At 52.5% G+C, this 19,003-nt stretch overlaps 9 protein-coding genes across 9 annotated transcripts; 5 read left to right on the forward strand and 4 right to left on the reverse strand.

Moving 5' to 3' along the window:
• Positions 1-87: 87 nt before the first annotated feature.
• Positions 88-2,128, reverse strand: Aud_000954 (uncharacterized protein; the record flags this gene model as incomplete). The annotated part of the gene is made up of 3 exons (XM_043286457.1): positions 88-594; positions 643-1,990; positions 2,046-2,128. 3 exons carry the CDS (start codon positions 2,126-2,128, stop codon positions 88-90), a joined length of 1,938 nt encoding a protein of 645 aa, XP_043142392.1.
• Positions 2,129-2,903: 775 nt separating this feature from the next.
• Aud_000955 (RNA recognition motif domain-containing protein) lies at positions 2,904-4,066 on the forward strand (the record flags this gene model as incomplete). Its single annotated transcript, XM_043286458.1, has 4 exons — positions 2,904-2,952; positions 3,023-3,165; positions 3,238-3,633; positions 3,689-4,066. The coding sequence occupies 4 exons, from the start codon at positions 2,904-2,906 to the stop codon at positions 4,064-4,066; spliced, it is 966 nt and encodes a 321-aa protein (XP_043142393.1).
• Positions 4,067-4,532: 466 nt separating this feature from the next.
• On the forward strand, positions 4,533-6,239 carry Aud_000956 (uncharacterized protein; the record flags this gene model as incomplete). The annotated part of the gene is made up of 4 exons (XM_043286459.1): positions 4,533-4,682; positions 4,757-5,026; positions 5,091-5,292; positions 5,353-6,239. The coding sequence occupies 4 exons, from the start codon at positions 4,533-4,535 to the stop codon at positions 6,237-6,239; spliced, it is 1,509 nt and encodes a 502-aa protein (XP_043142394.1).
• A 353-nt stretch (positions 6,240-6,592) lies between these two features.
• Aud_000957 (phosphatase YCH1) lies at positions 6,593-7,080 on the reverse strand (the record flags this gene model as incomplete). Its single annotated transcript, XM_043286460.1, has 2 exons — positions 6,593-6,903; positions 6,966-7,080. 2 exons carry the CDS (start codon positions 7,078-7,080, stop codon positions 6,593-6,595), a joined length of 426 nt encoding a protein of 141 aa, XP_043142395.1.
• A 334-nt stretch (positions 7,081-7,414) lies between these two features.
• Positions 7,415-8,071, forward strand: Aud_000958 (mitochondrial 37S ribosomal protein bS21m; the record flags this gene model as incomplete). Its single annotated transcript, XM_043286461.1, has 1 exon — positions 7,415-8,071. One exon carries the CDS (start codon positions 7,415-7,417, stop codon positions 8,069-8,071), a length of 657 nt encoding a protein of 218 aa, XP_043142396.1.
• Positions 8,072-8,365: 294 nt separating this feature from the next.
• Aud_000959 (uncharacterized protein) lies at positions 8,366-9,728 on the reverse strand (the record flags this gene model as incomplete). Its single annotated transcript, XM_043286462.1, has 3 exons — positions 8,366-9,346; positions 9,472-9,487; positions 9,556-9,728. 3 exons carry the CDS (start codon positions 9,726-9,728, stop codon positions 8,366-8,368), a joined length of 1,170 nt encoding a protein of 389 aa, XP_043142397.1.
• Positions 9,729-10,180: 452 nt separating this feature from the next.
• Aud_000960 (glucose-6-phosphate isomerase) lies at positions 10,181-11,931 on the reverse strand (the record flags this gene model as incomplete). The annotated part of the gene is made up of 2 exons (XM_043286463.1): positions 10,181-11,342; positions 11,432-11,931. 2 exons carry the CDS (start codon positions 11,929-11,931, stop codon positions 10,181-10,183), a joined length of 1,662 nt encoding a protein of 553 aa, XP_043142398.1.
• A 1,809-nt stretch (positions 11,932-13,740) lies between these two features.
• On the forward strand, positions 13,741-16,279 carry Aud_000961 (uncharacterized protein; the record flags this gene model as incomplete). Its single annotated transcript, XM_043286464.1, has 5 exons — positions 13,741-13,759; positions 13,830-13,889; positions 13,955-14,553; positions 14,608-16,128; positions 16,187-16,279. The coding sequence occupies 5 exons, from the start codon at positions 13,741-13,743 to the stop codon at positions 16,277-16,279; spliced, it is 2,292 nt and encodes a 763-aa protein (XP_043142399.1).
• A 962-nt stretch (positions 16,280-17,241) lies between these two features.
• On the forward strand, positions 17,242-18,789 carry Aud_000962 (mandelate racemase/muconate lactonizing enzyme family protein; the record flags this gene model as incomplete). The annotated part of the gene is made up of 4 exons (XM_043286465.1): positions 17,242-17,286; positions 17,349-17,453; positions 17,523-18,128; positions 18,190-18,789. The coding sequence occupies 4 exons, from the start codon at positions 17,242-17,244 to the stop codon at positions 18,787-18,789; spliced, it is 1,356 nt and encodes a 451-aa protein (XP_043142400.1).
• Positions 18,790-19,003: the final 214 nt, after the last annotated feature.

Consider the following 19,003-nt stretch of genomic DNA (forward strand, 5'->3'; position numbering starts at 1 on the left):
CAGAGACAATGAAAATGGCGCAAATAACGCACTCCGACTCCAGCTTCTTCCGTTGTGCCGTCGTGTAACTTACGTATAACCCGGACATTATGGGAATTGACGTCGTTCCCACATGGGGTAAGTAACAATACACTCATCTGTGGAATCGCTTGCGTCTCGTTCGAGACTCGGCAGGTTACCCCGACGCGAAGCGTACATACTTGGTCCGACAATCTCTGGGATCTCCTGCGTTCTGACTGACATGTTACGGTCGAGTCCCGGACCACTGTAAATTCTACCATCTCTCGCAATTCGGCTTCCTGTTTTTATAGGATTGTCTCCTCGATCGGGGGTGACATCACTCGATTTGCCGTCGACAAAGAAGAACTCGTCTCTGAAAATCAGTGAGGCGAGTGCGTCATCGATCTCAATTGGTGACCGGACGAAATCTGAATCTGACGTGCTGTCTTCAGTTTGGCTTGGAGAGGGTGGTCTTCGAGCCGCGCACGGGTCTGAACTGTCTTGGACTCCAAGGAAACCAGTGTTGTCCAAAGCGGGCAGCAAGCAGCTCGCAGTTTCCTCTTCCTGCGCGCTCGATCTCGCTTCTGATGGTTCCTATGATTTCGTCAATGACGAGCGGGTAACATTAAAATTGACACTAACCGTGATGGATGCACCAGCATGAGTTACCTGCGTCTCTCCTGCTTTCGAGGGTCTAGACTGCTGAGGCTCTGTCTTGGTTGGTACATTTCCATCCGAGGAATGGTCGGCTGGAGCATGGTGAATTGCCCGTGACATGAGATCGTTTTCTGCAACATCGCTGCAACATAAGGTATGACCGCCGCTGCTGCATTCTCTCGACGACGACGCCGCAAACAATTCAAGCGTTCCCATCATCAATTGGACGGCCGGTATCTGCCGAAACGTTGAGTCACTAGAGCTGACAGAAGATGACCTGGACGGGGAACGGCTAGAGACATATACACAAGCCATTGAGTCAGTTGAACCGGAAGCGATGAGTGGTAGAGCGATCTCGTGGCCTGGAGTTGATTCATTGAGTTCTCGCTCATTTGGATTGAGCAACTCTTCAGGACCCTCAGTCGCGGCCGGCTTCTCAGGGTTGATAACTGGCGAATGGGGTGGAACAGGACTTGAATGATGGGCCTGTGAGCATAAATCTTTCATACAGTCCTCACTCGGCTGCGAATTCATGGGACTCTTCCGGAATGCTACATTCGATGTTTCTGATGATGCTGTGTGTACCGTCGTCGCTTCTATTCCGCTAAGCTCAATGAGGCTGACAGATGGCGAATTGGAAATGGCATGAGTCGAGGTCTGGACGAGTGTAATTGATCCGTCCGGGGTGTGACCGTCGTGCTTGGGCTCGGTGATGTGCTCTCGAGGGGACCCCACTGTCGTTGCTGTCTTTGACGCACCATCCACCCCTGCTTCTGACGTACCATTGACTCCTCTCTTTTCCTGTGCGGCTAGGGAGCTCGTTAACCCAGTGCCCCCTAAGCCCCCACCGACGGTACAAGACAACGGCGATGTGGATGGTACAGTGTTATGGCTGTGATCTTTCAGAGCTTCACTTGAGGAGGAATGGTTTCGACCTGTTCGATAGAGGCCGGTGCCGAACTCATGATCGTCTTCTGTGCTAGCGTCCGACACTGACGACGGAAAATGATCAGATGAGTCCTCTGTAGAGTCTCTCGAGGACCAAATACTAGGTATATCACTTCTTCGAGCGTGGCCGCCTGGAAGCTGTCGTCTTTGTATTCCAGAACGAAGGGCCAACAGACCTGATCGCGCTTTGCGGAGTGATCTTCTCGGCAAATCCTGCATCCAGCTGACTGAATTCTGTGTTCTGGATGCTTGGGGTCGGTAGTAATCACTTTGCAGCCACAAAGATGCGGACGCTGCAGGGTTGTGTCGAGGGTCGCGTGGGTTGAAGACGGGATAATGGGCTAATTCCTCACAAGATGCTGGTGGAGTGGCTGGTCTCTCGATCCTAGGATGACCTTGTCAATATGAACTCCTCTTGCCGTTGTGGAATTGAGAAATACCTATTGCTGCTCCTGAAGGGTGAGCGAAGAACTAGTGACGAAGACAATGTCTGTTTGCCGATGGTCAGGTCTTCCGAAGTCATCTTCTTGGATATCGACACTAGCAGCGGTTCCTCAGCTCAGTCTGGTCCTTGCGCGTGCTAGACAGGAAAGAAGGCTTGCGTGACTTTTCATACGTCAGAGGAGTAGGTCGATTGAGAAGGATACACAATATCTGAAATGAAATCCGGTAAATGCACCAATTACTAAGTGATAGGATGGGAGAAACACAAGAGATCACCAAACAGAACCTATAGCTCCAGTGGCGAATGCAGGTTATCAGATAGTTAGAGATGTTGGCAATGTTGGACAGAAGAAAGAAGCCACTGGGGGCTGCAGCTTCCATATTCACTGCGATTAAAGAATACATTGCGCCTGCTGGAAAAGGAAGTTGTGAGGTTAGATTCACATTAGCCACAAAAAAGACTGATACAGACTGTTGTATGCCTATAGGACTCCTCTAATTGTCTAGGATATATTTGCGGCAGGATTTGCCAAACTTCTATTAATATCGCAAGAGATTAGGTTGGATCATTGATGCCGCTGAAGCTGATGTACAGGATCCTCACTACAGACTACGGAGTACTTTGGTGTTGCTCTGCGCCGGCTAGCTGCACCCAGAAGCAATAAGCTCTGAAAAGATCTCACACCTTAATTATGGGCCACCTTTCTCATCCTTTTTACCTATCTACAACAGCCTCTAATTGAAATTTAACTTTCGTCGCCATTCAAAAAGAATTTATTTTCCATCCTGACATATCTCTTTTCGCGTCACCTTGTCCCTTTTTTACGTCCTGTTCCAAGCGCGCCGTTCTCGTCATGGCCGCCAGCCAAGGAGCTGTCTCCTTCGATGCCATCATCCAAGCGGGTAAGGCGTCCAATACGTCTCAGAATCCTCGTAGAAATTATGCCTTTCTGATTGCATCCTGAGCATTTAGATCGCAAAAAGAGAAAGAATGAAGAACTCGCGAGCAAAATCCTTGGTAAAAGCAGAAAGACTGTCGCCACAGGCGCGGGAGCTGGAAGCAAGTCTCAGAAAGCAAAGCCAGGGAGTCTCGCCAGTCGAATTGGGGTCGTTAAGGTATTGTGGAATGCGCGCCTTCATACTATTTAGCGCACGGTCAAGACTAACATTGAACTACTGTACTATCAGCCTTCCGCATCAGCTACATCGAAAACTACGAAGACTCATCGCACTCAGTCAGCGCCAGTACGAGCAGCAAACTCGCAACCAAAACGCACCAGCAAACGTCGCCCAGACGAGGAGCGCCTTCTTTCAGCGCTCAATCCAGCGAGTGGACAATCAACGGTGCGCGACAATCCTGTTGGTATAACTATTCGAGGAGCAGGGTCAGGATCTTTTGTCGTGATTGGGAGCAATTTCGCTCCAGGCACCACGGCAGCAGACATCCAATCCGCTATTGAACCGTTATCGGGACAGATATTGAGCTGTTGGATCGTCTCGCAGCATCCTACTGTCACGGCCGAGATCACATTTGCCGACAAATGGTCCGCAGAAAACGCCATCGCCAACTTCCACAACCAAAAGGTGATACTTCCAACTGAACATTACAATTACTTTTCACTGGCTGACAAACTCGAAGGCTGACGGCAGAATTTTGTCCTTGCGGTTCAAGCACTCCACGGCCGAACCGACACCTTCTCAGCACGTGCAGAATCCTCAGTCCTCATTCAGCAATCTACGAGAGCAAGCGGATCGCGAGCGTCGAGTCAACCGGAAAACGGAACCTGCCGTGCAGGATGGAAGATACGGTTTCGCTGAAGGAGATGACCTGCTTTCTCGGGACGATTCTCGAGGCAATGGCCGTTTCAACAGACGCAATGCGAGAGGCAACCGAGCGTACGGACGAGCTGGCAGACAAACAAACCAGAATACGCAAGAGACTGGACTTTATAGCGATCAGATGATGGCCGATGCACCCACACAGAACTCCGGCCATAGGGGTGGACGGCGCCGATGAACTAGCACGTCTTGCTCGAAGTGGCCGGGCCATGCTATCACCGAATCTCTTGTTTTGTTTCTTCCGATGGGAAATAATGCCTCTTTCCGCACCAGCCCACTGCTGAGTACATCAGGGACTTTCCTTTTCAGAAATCAGGCTTTCGGGTGCACGCTCTGCGAGCAATTTATTCTGTCGATCCTGACGATAAGTCGCAATAGTGGAGGTTAATCGCTGTAAATTAATGAATCGATAAGATAACATCACGTGCTCCGAAACTTTATTGCGGAGAAATTGGAGATATGGAACATCGGAGCTTGTGGGAATAGCTACTTAGCCTACATGTAGCAGTCTATCTCGCAAGGAACGTCCTTCTTAAACATACCTGATTACCATTGAACCTCCTCCGATGCGCACCGGTCATTGACCATATCAGATTGGAAGGCCGTCCCCAACCGTATGTGCTTGAGAAGATCGCATCCAAAAGATGAATAGTGCGACGAAGCGTGCTTTGACCCGACGTGTTCGAACATATCAGTGTCGAAACCTACGGATAGGGTCGCACCGATGCTTCTCAACATTTGATCAAAGGCAGTGGTCTACACCGCTCGCGAAAACGCTAGCGAATGCGATCAAGGTATCTGGACATTCTCTTGCGTTCAGCCTTGCGGCGAGTTCTTGAACTATAGCTGACAAACGGCTTGATTTTAGGTCACAGGGCCGATCCCCATCGCGGCCTTTATGCGCCAAGTTCTCACATCTCCAGAGGGTGGCTATTACACGACTCGACCTGAGGGCGGCGGCGAAGTCTTCGGAAAGAAGGGAGATTTCGTAACCTCACCTGAAATCTCACAAGTCTTCGGGGAGCTGGTGGGTATATGGACGATCACAGAATGGATGGCCCAGGGACGGAAACGCAGCGGGGTGCAGCTCATAGAGGTTGGACCGGGGAAGGGCACACTGATGGACGACATGTTACGTGTGAGTTATTTCATCCTCGGCAGTCGGTTCGGAATGTCCCGTGCTGATAGATCTTCACGGGTAGACGTTCAGGAACTTCAAGAGCTTTGCGTCGAGTCTTGAAGCTATCTATCTGGTTGAAGCTAGCCCGACGTTGAGAGAGGTCCAGAAACAGCGACTTTGTGGTGACGCGGCTATGGAGGAGACGGATATTGGTCACAAGAGCATCAGCAAGTATTTCAATGTTCCGGTGGTCTGGGTAGAAGATATTCGACTACTGCCTCATGGTGAGACCCGCATTGAGCTTCCAGACTGTTGAAGGGCCGGTTACTGAGACGGTTATGCAGAGGAAGACAAAACGCCATTCATCTTTGCCCACGAATTCTTCGATGCGCTTCCAATCCACGCTTTCGAGTCCATTCCCCCGGCGCCTGAGAACCAGTCCGAACAAAACGAGATTATGACTCCTACCGGCCCTGCGAAGCTGAACCAACCCATGAAACCCGCTAATACCCCGCAGTGGCGCGAGATCATGGTTACATTGAATCCCAAAGCAGTCGAAGAGAATCTCGAAGGCGAGCCTGAATTCAAGCTGACACTAGCCAAGGCATCGACTCCGTCTTCTCTCGTGATCCCGGAGATTTCAGAGCGCTACCGAAAGCTCAAGTCTACGCCAGGTTCTACGATCGAAGTCAGTCCGGAAAGCCGTATATATGCGTCCGACTTTGCTCGCCGCATTGGGGGTTCGTCGCAACCACCTCGGACTGTCGGCTCGCGGAATGCAGCCGCCGCGCAGCCGAAGAAGGTACCATCTGGAGCAGCGCTAATCATGGATTACGGAACGATGTCGACCATCCCTATCAATTCGCTCCGCGGGATCCAGCATCATCGGAATGTGCCGGCACTCTCGTCGCCGGGCCAAGTCGACGTGAGTGCTGATGTTGATTTCATAGCTCTTGCGGAGGCGGCCATTGAAGCTAGCGAGGGTGTTGAGGTCCACGGACCGGTAGAGCAGGGAGATTTCCTGCAGGTCATGGGCATCGCAGAGCGGATGCAGCAACTGCTCAAAGGAGTTCAGGATGAAGAGAAGCGCAAGACGCTCGAAAGTGGGTGGAAGAGATTGATCGAGAGGGGCGGGGGCGGCATGGGAAAGCTCTACAAGTTCATGGCCATCATTCCGGAGAATGGTGGGAGAAGGAGACCTGTTGGATTCGGTGGGACTGTTCAGATGTAACAATTGCAGTAATACCTGCGATTCTTTCTGCGTACTTATGAAGACAACTGTACGATAGATGTATATATAGAAGTGGTATCCACAAGCTCTTAGCGTTTATAGACAAGTGGTTGCGGTAGAAGGCTGTATAAGCATTGCGCCATCGCGTTTGCAGCGTTAGAACCCGCCATGTCTCGAAACACGAGTCCAGCGTAGCGTGGAACTGATTCTGAATCTCACAGACAGAGACGTATACCCTCTATCCGGCCGCGGTAAACCGGACCCGAGTAGTCCTCCTCGGGAGTCTTGTGAAGTCGATGGAAAGTGGTGTATATCGCAATGGGATCACTGTTATGAGACGGCCAAGCGGCGTCTCAATACTCTCTCCATATATCCTCGACGTACGCCTCTGTCAGCCGGGTGTCTTTACCATATTTCTCCTGCCACTGGACAAACCCGCCCTCGAGGACATAGACCTGTTGCTTCTTGCTTTCTTCAGGACCCAATGCTGCCTCTCGCTCTCGCACGTAGCGGAGGGCGGCAGAGGGGCCGCGCTGTTGGCTCAGGGCACAGTGGAATACAACCTTTTCTTTGTCTTTGAGCGTTCGAACCAGTTCCGGCATGCGATAGTCGAGTGATGAGCTTGGAACCCAGGTGGAGGAATGAATATGCCCGCCGATGTGGTCTGCAAGAAAAGAAATCAATTTGAAAACAGCGGAAAAATGTGTGGGTGGCTTCGCATCGTACCCGAATCTCTTACGTCGATAATGGCGAGCTTGTTGGGAGAACTGGTCGAGAGAAGCAGCTCAGAGAGAGCATCCCGAGTCATGCGGGGAAGAGTTGCTATTGTGATTGAGGGCATGTCTCGTTTATGGCAGTCGGAATACTGCAGGTTGTATTTTTGATAATGCGAGCTGCCCTGCGGTCTGAATGTCTTCTAGAGAATTTAAACTCTGCCTTGTCAATTGATGTTGTCCGATGTTGAGTCGTTTCGGCTGCGGAGCATCTATAGAAATGACCCAGTCACGTGAGTGCAGATTTCCGTCTTGAGAATGTCCGCAAGATTTCCAGCGAGATACAGCTTCACGCCGAGCACTGATCGTTGTCTTCAAGAACCAACCATATTTTCCTTTTGAGATTAGCGTTTCTACTCATTCCCTCTTCATACGTATCACCAATTTCCCCACATTGCAAAGATGGAGGCACGATCCGTGGCTCGATGCCTCCGACTGAGGCCGACAACCTCGCTATACACCACACAACCCATCATCTTCCGCGGACAGAATGCCCTCCGATACTTCTCAACCTCCAATTCCCTCTTACAAACTCGTCCCACTAGCCAGGGCCAGCCAGGCTCTACGACCCCCGCGTCAACCCAGGATCAATCCAAGGTCCAAACCAGCAGCACAGCATCCAACTCCAACTCCGCCGACTTCGACCGGATCCTCAACCAACTGAACCTCAACAACAGCAACCGCGATGCTACAGAAGGCAGCCAGTCCTCCCAGCAGTCCTTCGACCCCCTTTCTCTCTCGCGCGCGGTCAGCATGGCCCCCGAGACAGACAGCTATAAACAGCCGCTCCGCCGGGTAGAGCTGAAATTGGGGCCGACGCTGGGTCGCCAGGTGCACGTGGAGCCGGAGAAGGGGGTGGATCTGACGACGGCGCTACGCGTGCTGCAGGGGAATATCTCGACAAACAAGGTGCGGTCGCAGTGGCATTCGCAGAAGTTCCATGTGCGGAGGGGCCAGATGCGGAAGAACTTAAGGATGGAGCGGTGGCGGAAGCTGTTCAAGTTCTCGTTTAAGGAGACTGTGAACAAGATCCAGCGGATGAGGGCGCAGGGCTGGTAAGATGTGTTAAGTGGTGGTTTTTCGGCGAGGCTGTGTACATAGAGAGACGGTCTGCATCAAAACCTGCGACTGGTCTCGGATGAGGGAGATTAAGTGGACACTGCGAGCCAGAGAAAGTGCTTGCGGAAAAGGGTTTTCCTGTCATGTATAACTATTTTTTAACTGATTTTCTATTTGGTATATGTCCAGTTAACAATAGTTCCGGTTGGTTGGTATTCAAGAAGTTCATTTCTCGTCAGAATTAGATGTAGACATGAGATATCCAGTCATCCGCATAGAGTCATGTACAACACCTCAGTCCTTCTTCCCGTATCCCCCATATCCAGAACCCCCTCCACCAGTAGCGACCACAGAGGGAGTGCTCGCAGGCGAGTAACCCCCATACCCATTTACTCTACCCCCATTGCCGTACGCGATCCCAACCGACCCTTTCCCACGAGGAGCAGAGGCACCCAAAATCCCATCTCCGCGCCATCCAGCCCGTCGGCGCGCCCCATTCCGCTCCCAGTACAACGCCACGACCGCCCCGACACCGGCAGCCAGCACGAAGAAGAACAACCTGGAGAAGAACGACGCCACGCCAGACGAGCCACCCGCAGAATCCGGGGCCCCAGCAGGCCACCAGATCCCCTTCCCGCCTTCAACCCAGCTAACATGGAAGGTGAACGTGAGCGGCTCGCCGCGAATGACCTTCGTACCGTGGCCGGCCGTCCAGGGATCGCGCGCCGCCTCGGAAACAGCAACAGCCGCGTCGTCCTCATCAGCGTCTTTGTCCTTCGGAACAGGGCCGTCGAACTCGGGAATCGAGTAGGCGGTGCCGGCCACGACGTACCCCGGGCTCGCATGCTTGCCCGTCCGAGTACTCTTCTTGGCCTTGCTCGACGCGGAGACCGAGGGGATATTGTGCACGAGGACGTTCATGTCTGTCCAGATGTGGAGGTGGCTGCGCTGCAGGGTACCCTGTAGAGCGAAGGTAAGGGGTGTGTATGCCGGTCCGCCATTGTCGAGGGGGGAGAGGTCGGTGTTTTCGCTCTTCTTCGTATCAGGGGATGGGCCTGCCAGCGCGGATGGGGCGAGGGGTGCGGTGGGTACGCGACAGGCCAGTGGTACATCCGCGTGGACGTAATACTCTAGGAGGTGGTAGAGCTCGTCGGGGAGCGAGCTGATGGTGCAATTGATTGTCTCTGTCACCCCGTAGCGGAGGGCAAGCGGGAGGAAGGTCTCGTTGCAGGTTGGGAAGGGAATGTATTGCAGCTTGCCGAGATTGTCCGTGATCTGCACAGTAAGAGAGATGTTAGCCAGAGGGCATATTGAAGGACTGCGTTGTAGAGACAAATATCTCAGCATCGGCATGCTCAGCAACAAGCAGTAAAGAGAGAGCGGAAAGGGGGAGGCGTTACATGTTCTCCAGAGTCACTAAACAGGCAATTAGTATGTTATATTCAAAGAGACCGAATCTTCCTGATCGATATCTGCATACTCACATTGTCCGGTTCAAACAGGTCACCGGCATAGGCTGTCCATAGCTATACACAGCCCTGCCGTTGGCGACATCACTCTTCCCCGCCGCCGCGACCTGCGACAAAGCAACAAGTATCAATGCATAATAACGTGCTAAGAATGGCATATGCAATAATCGTTTCTGGGGAAAGAACATGTTAGAGGATTCGTTGACGCCAAAGAGGCGTATTTGAGCTTCCCTCGTGGAACGATATTCGGAGTTTGCCAGAGTGGACACTGGACATGTGGCTGCCGCGGGATCAACAAAGAGTTTCCCCCAATCCGCCGAAACGATCTCCCACAGTCAATGAACCTAATTCTAACGCCCATCGTGGATAGATTAGTCGTGATATGTTTCTTGCGATTCAAGTTTGGTCCCATAGATATCTACAATCTTATTTGATTCCAAACGCCTGGTTCTGTTATTACGACCTGAGATATACCTAAGAGATCTGAAAAGTGTTCTACGAGATGGGCACTATCTTGGGTTGATGACATTCATTTCAAGTGTGTGCTATGGAAGAAAAAAAGCAATCACTCATGAGTCGTGAAGAATTACAATTTTTGTAGTTTTGTTTGACTTGACCCGGCCGGTGTTAGCAGCAAGATTTAAGCCAGGTTGGCCTTCTTCTTGAAGGCCAGCAGCAAGCCGCTGGTGGAAGCGTCGTGGTCACCACCTGCTCCGGGTGTCTCCAGCTCCTTCTGGATCTTCTTGGCAAGGACCTTGCCCAATTCGACACCCCACTGGTCGAAGGAGTTGATGTTCCACACGGCACCCTCGGTGAAGGTGAGGTGCTCATAATAAGCAATCAGGGCACCGAGCGTGGAGGGAGTGATCTTCTGGGCGAGAATGGAGGTGGTTGGGCGGTTACCCAGGAATGTCTTGTGAGGCACCAGGTTGTCCGGGGCGCCTTCGGTCTTGACCTGCTCGGGAGTCTTTCCGACCATCAAGGCCTCGGACTGAGCAAGGAAGTTGGAAGCCAGCATGCGCTGGTGCTTGCCCGCCTCGACAGGGTTGTGCGACTCAGCAGCCATGATGAAATCCGAAGGAATAAGCTTGGTACCCTGGTGCAGCAACTGGAAAAAGCTGTGCTGGGCGTTGGTGGCGGGCTCACCGAACAGAATGGGGCCGGTGGTGTATTTGACGTATTCTCCGGTGCGAGTGATAGCCTTGCCGTTACTCTCCATGGAGAGTTGCTGCAGGTAGGCGGGGAAGCGATGCAGGTACTGGTCGAAAGGTGCTACAAGGTGGGTCTGGGCGCCGAAGAAGTCGCTGTACCAGACGCTCAGCAGACCACCGAGAATAGGAATATTCTGCTCGAGGGGAGTCTCGCGGAAGTGCTTATCCATGGCGTGAGCACCAGCCAGGAATTGGTGGAAGTTGTCGAAGCCGATGTAGAGGGCAACAGAGAGCCCAATGGCGCTCCACACGGAGTAGCGACCGCCGACCCAGGACGCAAAACCGAACATATTCTTCTTGTCAATACCAAACTTTGTCACCTCCTCCTCGTTGGTGGAGAGAGCGACGAAGTGCTTAGCAATGTGGGCTTCATCCTTGGCAGATTCAAGGAACCACTTCTTTGCGGAGTTTGCATTGGTGGTGGTCTCTGCAGTGGTGAATGTCTTGGAAGCAATCAGGAAAAGAGTGGTCTCGGGGTCGGAGTGCTTGAGAGCTTCGGCAATGTGGGTTCCATCAATGTTGGAGACGAAATGAAGGGTCATGTCCTCGGCGCCATAAGGCTTGAGCGCTTCGGTCACCATGACAGGGCCGCTATTTGGCGTGTTAGCAATCGTTCAGCCAAAGAATTGCCCCTGGAGATCGAAGCAGCGCAAACAGTAAAGGGTAAGTAGCAAACTTACAGATCAGAACCACCGATACCGATGTTGATGATTGTGTTGATTTTCTTGCCTGTGTAACCCTTCCATTCACCGCTTCTAACCTGCTCCGAGAACTCCTTCATGTGCTCAAGCACGGAGTTGACATCCTCAACGACGCTCTTGCCGTTGACCTGCATGGGCTGGTTGGTGACATTGCGCAGCGCAACGTGGTAAACCGCACGGTCCTCGGTGAAGTTGATGGGCTCGCCCTTGAACATGGCATCGCGGAGTTCCTCTACACCGGCTTCTCTGGCGAGCTTCACCAGGAGGGCAAGGGTCTCCTCGGTGAGGAAGTTCTTGGAGAAGTCGAAGAGGATCTCGGTATTGTCAACCGAGTTGGCGAAGGTACGGCTGAACTTCTCGAAGCGCTGAGGATCCTTCTCAAAGTATTCCTTGAGGACAATGTTGCGTCCGAGGGAGTTGTGGTGCTCCTGGAGCTCCTTCCAGGCACCGAGTTCTGTAGCCTGCGAAAAACCAGGCATTGTGACTGCTGTGTAGTTTTTGAGTTGATCTATAGTAGGAGAGCTCTTGCGTCAGTGCGGGGCAGGAGATGGAGGGGTATTAACAAAGGAATGAAGCAGATTGAGGAGTCGGGCGCAACTAAATAAATTCCGTACCTAGAAGAGAAGAGAGGTATGTGAGGAATTTAGATTCAGTCTGAGGGTATAGGTAGATGGAGGAGAGAAAGGAGTTGATGAAATTCTAGAAGCGGGAAGCAGGGAGGGCGATGATGAAGGCCGGAAAAACAGCTGGACTGCTTGGAACCTGGTAACGTAGCTATGGCTATCTTAGTACTACCTCAGGTACTAGTAAGGGAGTATGTCGTCAATCGGCCTGTTGGGGTCCGCTTGGAGGGGCTGACGTGGGGCAGACAAAATGAGAGGCAAGAGAGACCAGCGGTGAATTTATCCGACTATTACTTGATACTGAATGGAGTGACGGAAAGATACATAATTTGGAAGATGCTTATATATCTTTGAGTAATAAAGTCTATCATACTTCCTGGTGTTTACTAAACCGTTATCATGAGGGTCTGAATGGTGTCGAATCTCCTATGATCATCTGAACACCCCCAAGGTGGAATTACAACTTTGCAGTAACCTTACCCACATTGATTGCAATGGCTCTGGTCTTCTTGGTAATCTGGTGCGTTCTAGATTTGGAGAACATGATAATAATAATACTCAATGGCAATAACGCAAATAGAAGATGCTGACAAGGTCTATCCAGGTGACTTGCACATTCTGGTGCTCCTCGGAAAATGTGTTACTGATGGACGACTGTACTCCGGCATCAAATTTCCTGAGCAATCCGAAGGCTATTTCTCAATAGTCCAAGCCCCCAGTGCCAAGAAGCCTCTGTGTTCCGGATGCTGTAGATAAATGTCTGCCGGTGAGTATAATGAGGGGAGTCCTAAGAGTTCTGTACATAGTAGACTCCATACCTAGCATTCCCATGATTCCTGCGGGTTCCGTTGCAGAAGGTCGGCTAAATAGGTAGAGGAGTACGACAGGAGTCTAGTAGGGATAGTTTAAAACGGCGATCATGCGCATAATAGCAATTTACTCTGCTTCTGATTGTTACGGAGTCAATTGCACATCCTGATCATGCCTGACAAAGTTTGATATTGATCCGTTGCTTCTCGTTTGTAATTTGGAGCTCCCACTTCATACGTAGATGCTGGGAAGCTTCGGTTTCATGGAATCTGCATTGACAGCTTCTTCTGTCGAGGTCTTAGCATTCCCACAAACGATTAGCCATTATTCAGTATCTTAAGTTGTGTTTATGGCGATAATATCTCATTTGCAATGGGATATATATACTTGGTCATTGGGGGTATACGGAACTGTCTCAGCGGGGTAATTGAAGTACGTCAATTCACTAGATATAGTACATGTGTTCACAGAGCATGAGGGTGAATATCAAGTTATATAATGATTCTCAAAAGCTTCTGCAACTGTTAGAGTGCAGTTGTACGGAGCAGTCACAAGATGGTCTTCACAAGAAAGGCCAATGCCCAAAAAGGAAATGCACGGACCATACCGCCTTCACGACCGACTTTATCGCAAGTTTCTCCAAGCCGACTCCGACACTGATCGCAGGAGCACTTGATCTACTTCTCAGACCTGCATTCTCAGCTATCATCTGCTGCAGGTGGCTCTTCCTTACTTGTTTTCTATTTAATCAAGTTTTTGCTCTTCCTTATCAAAACGCATAGCTAGTTCTGCTGCTATTCGATATTTTCTACAGCTTCCCTGTCCGTCGCTATCAGAGCGGCGAAACCAGCCGTGATGTACAATCCTTACCAAAGTATGTCCACTACGCACAATTCTGAAGCCTCTGATTCCTCAGTGTGCGAGGTGCTAACTCAATTTTCTAGCTCCAGGTCTGTATGGCAGGCCTCCTGACTATGGAGCCTATGGAGCTCCTCCTGGCATGGGTCAGTATACGCTTTTCTTTCATCGCGCCTCTTTCCATCCCTTTCAATGTACTGATACATCCTAGCTCCTCCTCCTGGGATGGCAGCTCCGGGGACCGCTCCTCCCCCGGGGATGCAGCAGGCAAACATGCCGCAGCCCGGTCGACCTGCGGGATTCCCTCCTAACTTCCAACCCCCCCCCAATATGCCCAACATTAACTTCTCCGCACCTGTGATACGACTTGGGACGTCCGGCCCTACGAAATCAGCTACTCCGGACACGAGCAAGGAACGCGGTGGCGAGGCTCCGGGAAGGCGTGCTGGTTTGGGTTCAACGAGTTTTGAGTCTCAACGCCAGAATGTACGAGATGCGATGATGCAGCTGCAGCCTCCGACGAGGGAAGAGATCGTAAGGACCATCTTTGTTGGGGGTATCACCGAGGGCGCTGGCGGCGACGAGGGCATCGAGAAGATTTTGCGGTCCGCTGGGAACCTCAGGCGGTGGATCCGCGCTACGGATGCCGATGATAAGCCATGCAAGTTTGGCTTCGCAGAGTACGAGGACCCTGAAAGTCTCGGTACTGCTGTAGAAATACTAAAGGACGTGGAAGTGCCGGTCAAGAGACAAACGCCATCCGAGGAGGGTAACAAGAAGGAGCAGGAGGTGGAAAAGAGCAGACTACTGGTTCGTATTCAGCCCTACAGGTTCATTTTACGCATCTAACCATGTTGCGATTAGGTGGTTGTCGATGATAGTTCCCTGAGCTATCTGGAGCAGTACGAAAACTCCAGAGGCGAACAAGACCCGGCGGAACGCCAGGCGCGGCTCGATGCTGCGCGTAGCAAACTCGCCAACGTTCTCTCCGAGCTTTTCCATCCCACCTCGCCCACTCGCAAGGAAGACGCCTCCGCCGTCGACCGTGAAGGAGACACCGCCATGAAGGATGCTGAAGGCGCCGATGGCACTTCTGCTGAAGTTGTCACCATTCCAATTACGATTGAAGACGAACTGTCCGACATTCCTCCTGAAATGCGGGAGACAGTCGCCAAGGAGATTGCAGCTTTCCGAGAGCGCAGCAACCGCAGAGATATTGAACGTTTGAAGCGAGAGGAGGAGCTCGAATCCATGGAGCGAGCACGAAATGCAGGCCCACGCCTTAACCGCCTGGCTTCTCCCCCACCTACCGCCCCTAGTGGACCTGCTGCCGGGGCCAATGGTGTGCCCCTTGGTCCGCGAGACCGCGGCATGCCAAATGCACCTTCGGGGCCTAAGGGATTCGGCGTACAAATCCCCAAGGATTACCAGAAAGGAGTGTCGTTTGTCAACGGAGGCGCAATCAACGGCGCGACTATGGTCTACACCGATAGAGATGACGAGGATACTGATGCGAGTGACGAGGAGCTGGAACGCCGACGTCAAGAAAAGAGAGAGGCTGAATTGGAGAAGCAGTTTCTTGACCAGGAACGGCGATGGCTCAATCGCGAGCGGAGCAGGACTGCAGCTCTGGAGCGTGAGAAGAAGCGGGATAAGGAAGAGGAGGCCAAGGCGCAAGAAATTCGCGATGAGGCTGATCGGCGGTATCGGGAATGGAACGACGACATCGAGGCCAGTCGCAAGGTTGACGACTATTATGCCGATCGGGGCGCATGGCTCCGGAGTCGTGCTGCCTTCCGCGCTCGTGAGATCAGCAACGACGAGGCGGACCGTGCGGCCGAAGAACGAGAGCGCGCTCGGTCTGCGCAGCAACGCGAGCAGGCACGTGGCATGGCGGACGACTTCCTCGCGCGCCAAGCTGAGGAGCTGGAGGCACGTACCCAGGCGCCCAGGGAGCCGCAGCGCTTCAAGCTTTCTCTTGGCGCAGCAGCCCAGAAGGCTCAAGCCGCAACCACCCGCCGGACCGTGGCCGAAGTGGAAGGACTGCTGGAGGACGAAGAAGAGCCCCAAACGACCGCCAGACGACCCCTCATTCCCATCAAGTTCGACAGCGCCGCCGAAGCGGCCGGTCTCTCCGACGAGGAGCGGGCGCAAGCCGCTCGACAGCTGGCGGCAGAAATCCCCACCGACAAGGAAGGACTATGGAAGTGGGATGTCAAGTGGGAGTTTGTGGATGAGTCTGTTGTGCGAGAACAGCTCAAGCCTTTTGTTGAGAAGAAGATCGTGGAGTACCTCGGAGTGCAGGAGCAGATGTTGGTGGACGTGGTGGAAGAGCATGTCCGGAAACACGGACATCCTCAGGAGCTTGTGGAGCAGCTGGAGGAGGTGAGATTCCCGAGACGAAATATGATCCCACCGCAGAAGCTAACCCGATTGTCGACAGGCACTCGACGAAGAGGCGGAAGTACTGGTCCGCAAGTTGTGGCGAATGATTATTTTCTTCTCAGAAAGCGAGAAGAGAGGTCTTTCAGCATGATCGGTACTGTATCTGATAGGACGGAGACTCGATAGGGCTAGCAGTATTGGGCTGATAGGGCGGTTCTAATTTGATATCCACCTCGACATGGGGTACAGTCCTTCCGAATAGTTCTTCTGTTTACTTACTGCCCATCCCTAATCTCCATATTCGAAACCCACTCAAGTTAAGCCTGATTTGAGGTATCTTTATGCTCTCAAGCAGGTAATCACCACCTAGTGCTCCAACTGCCGCATTGGAACAGCTACGCCAATCACATTTCTTACTCGTCTTTCATCTGTCTGATACCGTAGTTCAATCCTAGCCGTCAGATGATCCAAAAATGAAACCGCAGAAATTGCCAGTGGACTCGTGACTTTGTAGATACTACCTACCTTTAGGTACCTATGGGCTTTACTGTATTCAGGAACCGTTTCATAGTCCTATACAGAAAATAAAATACGCGGAGGCGGCCCGACGGTCATGGGCAATTATATCATTGGTGGATAAACACCGTCCACAGCTAAGGACAATTCATCCGCCAATGGCACTGCAGTCCCACGCACCCTGGGGCAATCCCAGACGCAGCAGACAGTGTAATTGTTCCGCAGCGCAGTTCTGGATTGCTTGTTTTAGCCTGAGGGGGAACGGCCGAGGGCCGTATATCTGGCGTGTCTGCCCCCATGTCTTGGAGGGGTAATTAAGAATCTTTTCTCTTGTTCTTTGCTCTGTCTCTCTCGCTCTCTCTCTCTTTTTCTCTCGCAGCCGGGGTTGAGATCTCTTTGGTTCCTTGAGTGTATACCGAGTGACTTTGGTGTATTGAATTGACTTCATTGTTATCCCCCGCATTTCAGAGGTCAGTTTTGTCCCGGCGTTGTTTGCTCAGTTGCCATGCGCGTGACCATGGTGAAGTCGCTGGTTGGTTTGGGATTGACGTGAACTTCCTCTAGACTACTTTCCAACGCGAGTGTTGAGCAGACACCATGGTTAAGATCACTGGCTTCAGCACCCGGGATGTGAGGTTTCCTGTAAGTTGCGCCGCCCCATATGGACAGACCCCGGGCCAATTGGCTAAGAAAGAGTGAATTAGACCTCCCTCGACAAGACTGGCTCTGATGCCATGAACGCTGCGGGTGATTACTCGGCGGCTTACTGTATCATCAACACCGACTCGTCATATGCTGGTCATGGCATGGTACGCATCAAGCCTTTTGACTACCTATAAACTATGAGAAAAAGAAAGAACTAATTGAGACCGCAACAGACCTTCACCATTGGCCGTGGAAACGAGATCGTCTGCGCCGCCATCACCCTTCTGGCTCCCCTGGTTGTCGGCAAGGACCTGGACGAGTTGACCGCCGACTGGGGCAAGACATGGCGCTACCTGGTATCCGACAGCCAGCTGCGCTGGATCGGACCCGAGAAGGGTGTTATCCATCTTGCCCTGGGAGCCGTGGTCAACGCTCTCTGGGATCTGTGGGCCAAGACCCTCAACAAGCCCGTCTGGCGCATCGTCGCGGACATGACTCCCGAGGAGTTCGTCCGCTGCATTGACTTCCGCTACATCACAGATGCCATCACCCCCGAGGAGGCCATTGCTCTCCTCAAGGAGGTGGAGCCCACCAAGCAGGAGCGTATCAAGGAGGCCGAGCAGAGCCGGGCCGTGCCCGCCTATACCACCAGTGCCGGATGGCTCGGTTACAGCGAGGATAAGCTGCGCGTCTTGCTAAAGGAGAGTGTCGCCCAGGGCTACAAGCACTTCAAGCTCAAGGTCGGCGCCAACGTGGAGGAGGACCGTCGCAGATTGGCCATCGCCCGTGAGGCCATCGGTTACGACCGGGGTAACATCCTGATGGTCGACGCCAACCAGGTACGACCCCAACCTCCTTTTCCGGATTTGATCAACTGAACTAACGCGTCCATGTCTCCAGGTCTGGTCCGTCCCCGAAGCAATCGAATGGATGCACCAGCTTGCCGAGTTCAAGCCCTGGTTCATCGAAGAGCCCACCTCCCCCGATGACATCCTCGGCCACGCCGCCATCAAGAAGGCCCTCGAGAACACCCCGTACGGCACCATCGGCGTCGCAACCGGCGAGATGTGCCAGAACCGCGTCGTCTTCAAGCAGCTCCTGCAGGCGGGAGCGCTGACCGTCCTCCAGGCCGACGCCTGCCGTGTCGGCGGTGTCAACGAGGTCCTGGCCATCCTGCTGCTGGCCCGCAAGTTCGGCGTCCCCATCGTCCCCCACTCCGGTGGTGTCGGTCTGCCCGAGTACACCCAGCACCTGAGCACCATCGACTATGTCGTCGTCAGCGGCAAGAAGAGCGTGCTGGAGTATGTGGACCACCTGCACGAGCACTTTGTGCACCCTTCTAGCGTCAAGGATGGATACTATGTCACTCCCATGGAGCCCGGATACAGTGTGGAGATGAAGCCCGAGAGTATGGATGCATTTGCTTTCCCCGGCGAGGAGGGCAAGAGTTGGTGGCGGACAGAGGCTGCCAAGACTATCTTGGAAGGTCCTCGGATATAGGCTGCTGAAAAACGGAAAATGTTATAGATTTTATGTGTTATGAGAGATAATGTGTTGTTATTCGTATGTGAGTATGATATGCTTTGAATGCATGCCTCCAAAATTCCCAGCGTATTGCATATGTGGACTCGCAAATGAGCGCTTTAGAAGAACCGAGGGCAGAGAGACAAACGAGACTGCCCTTCCCATGTGTCAAATATCTATAATACAAGTT

The sequence above is a fragment of the Aspergillus udagawae genome (genome assembly GCF_001078395.1).
Source record: "Aspergillus udagawae IFM 46973 DNA, scaffold_1, whole genome shotgun sequence".
NCBI lineage: Eukaryota > Fungi > Ascomycota > Eurotiomycetes > Eurotiales > Aspergillaceae > Aspergillus > Aspergillus udagawae.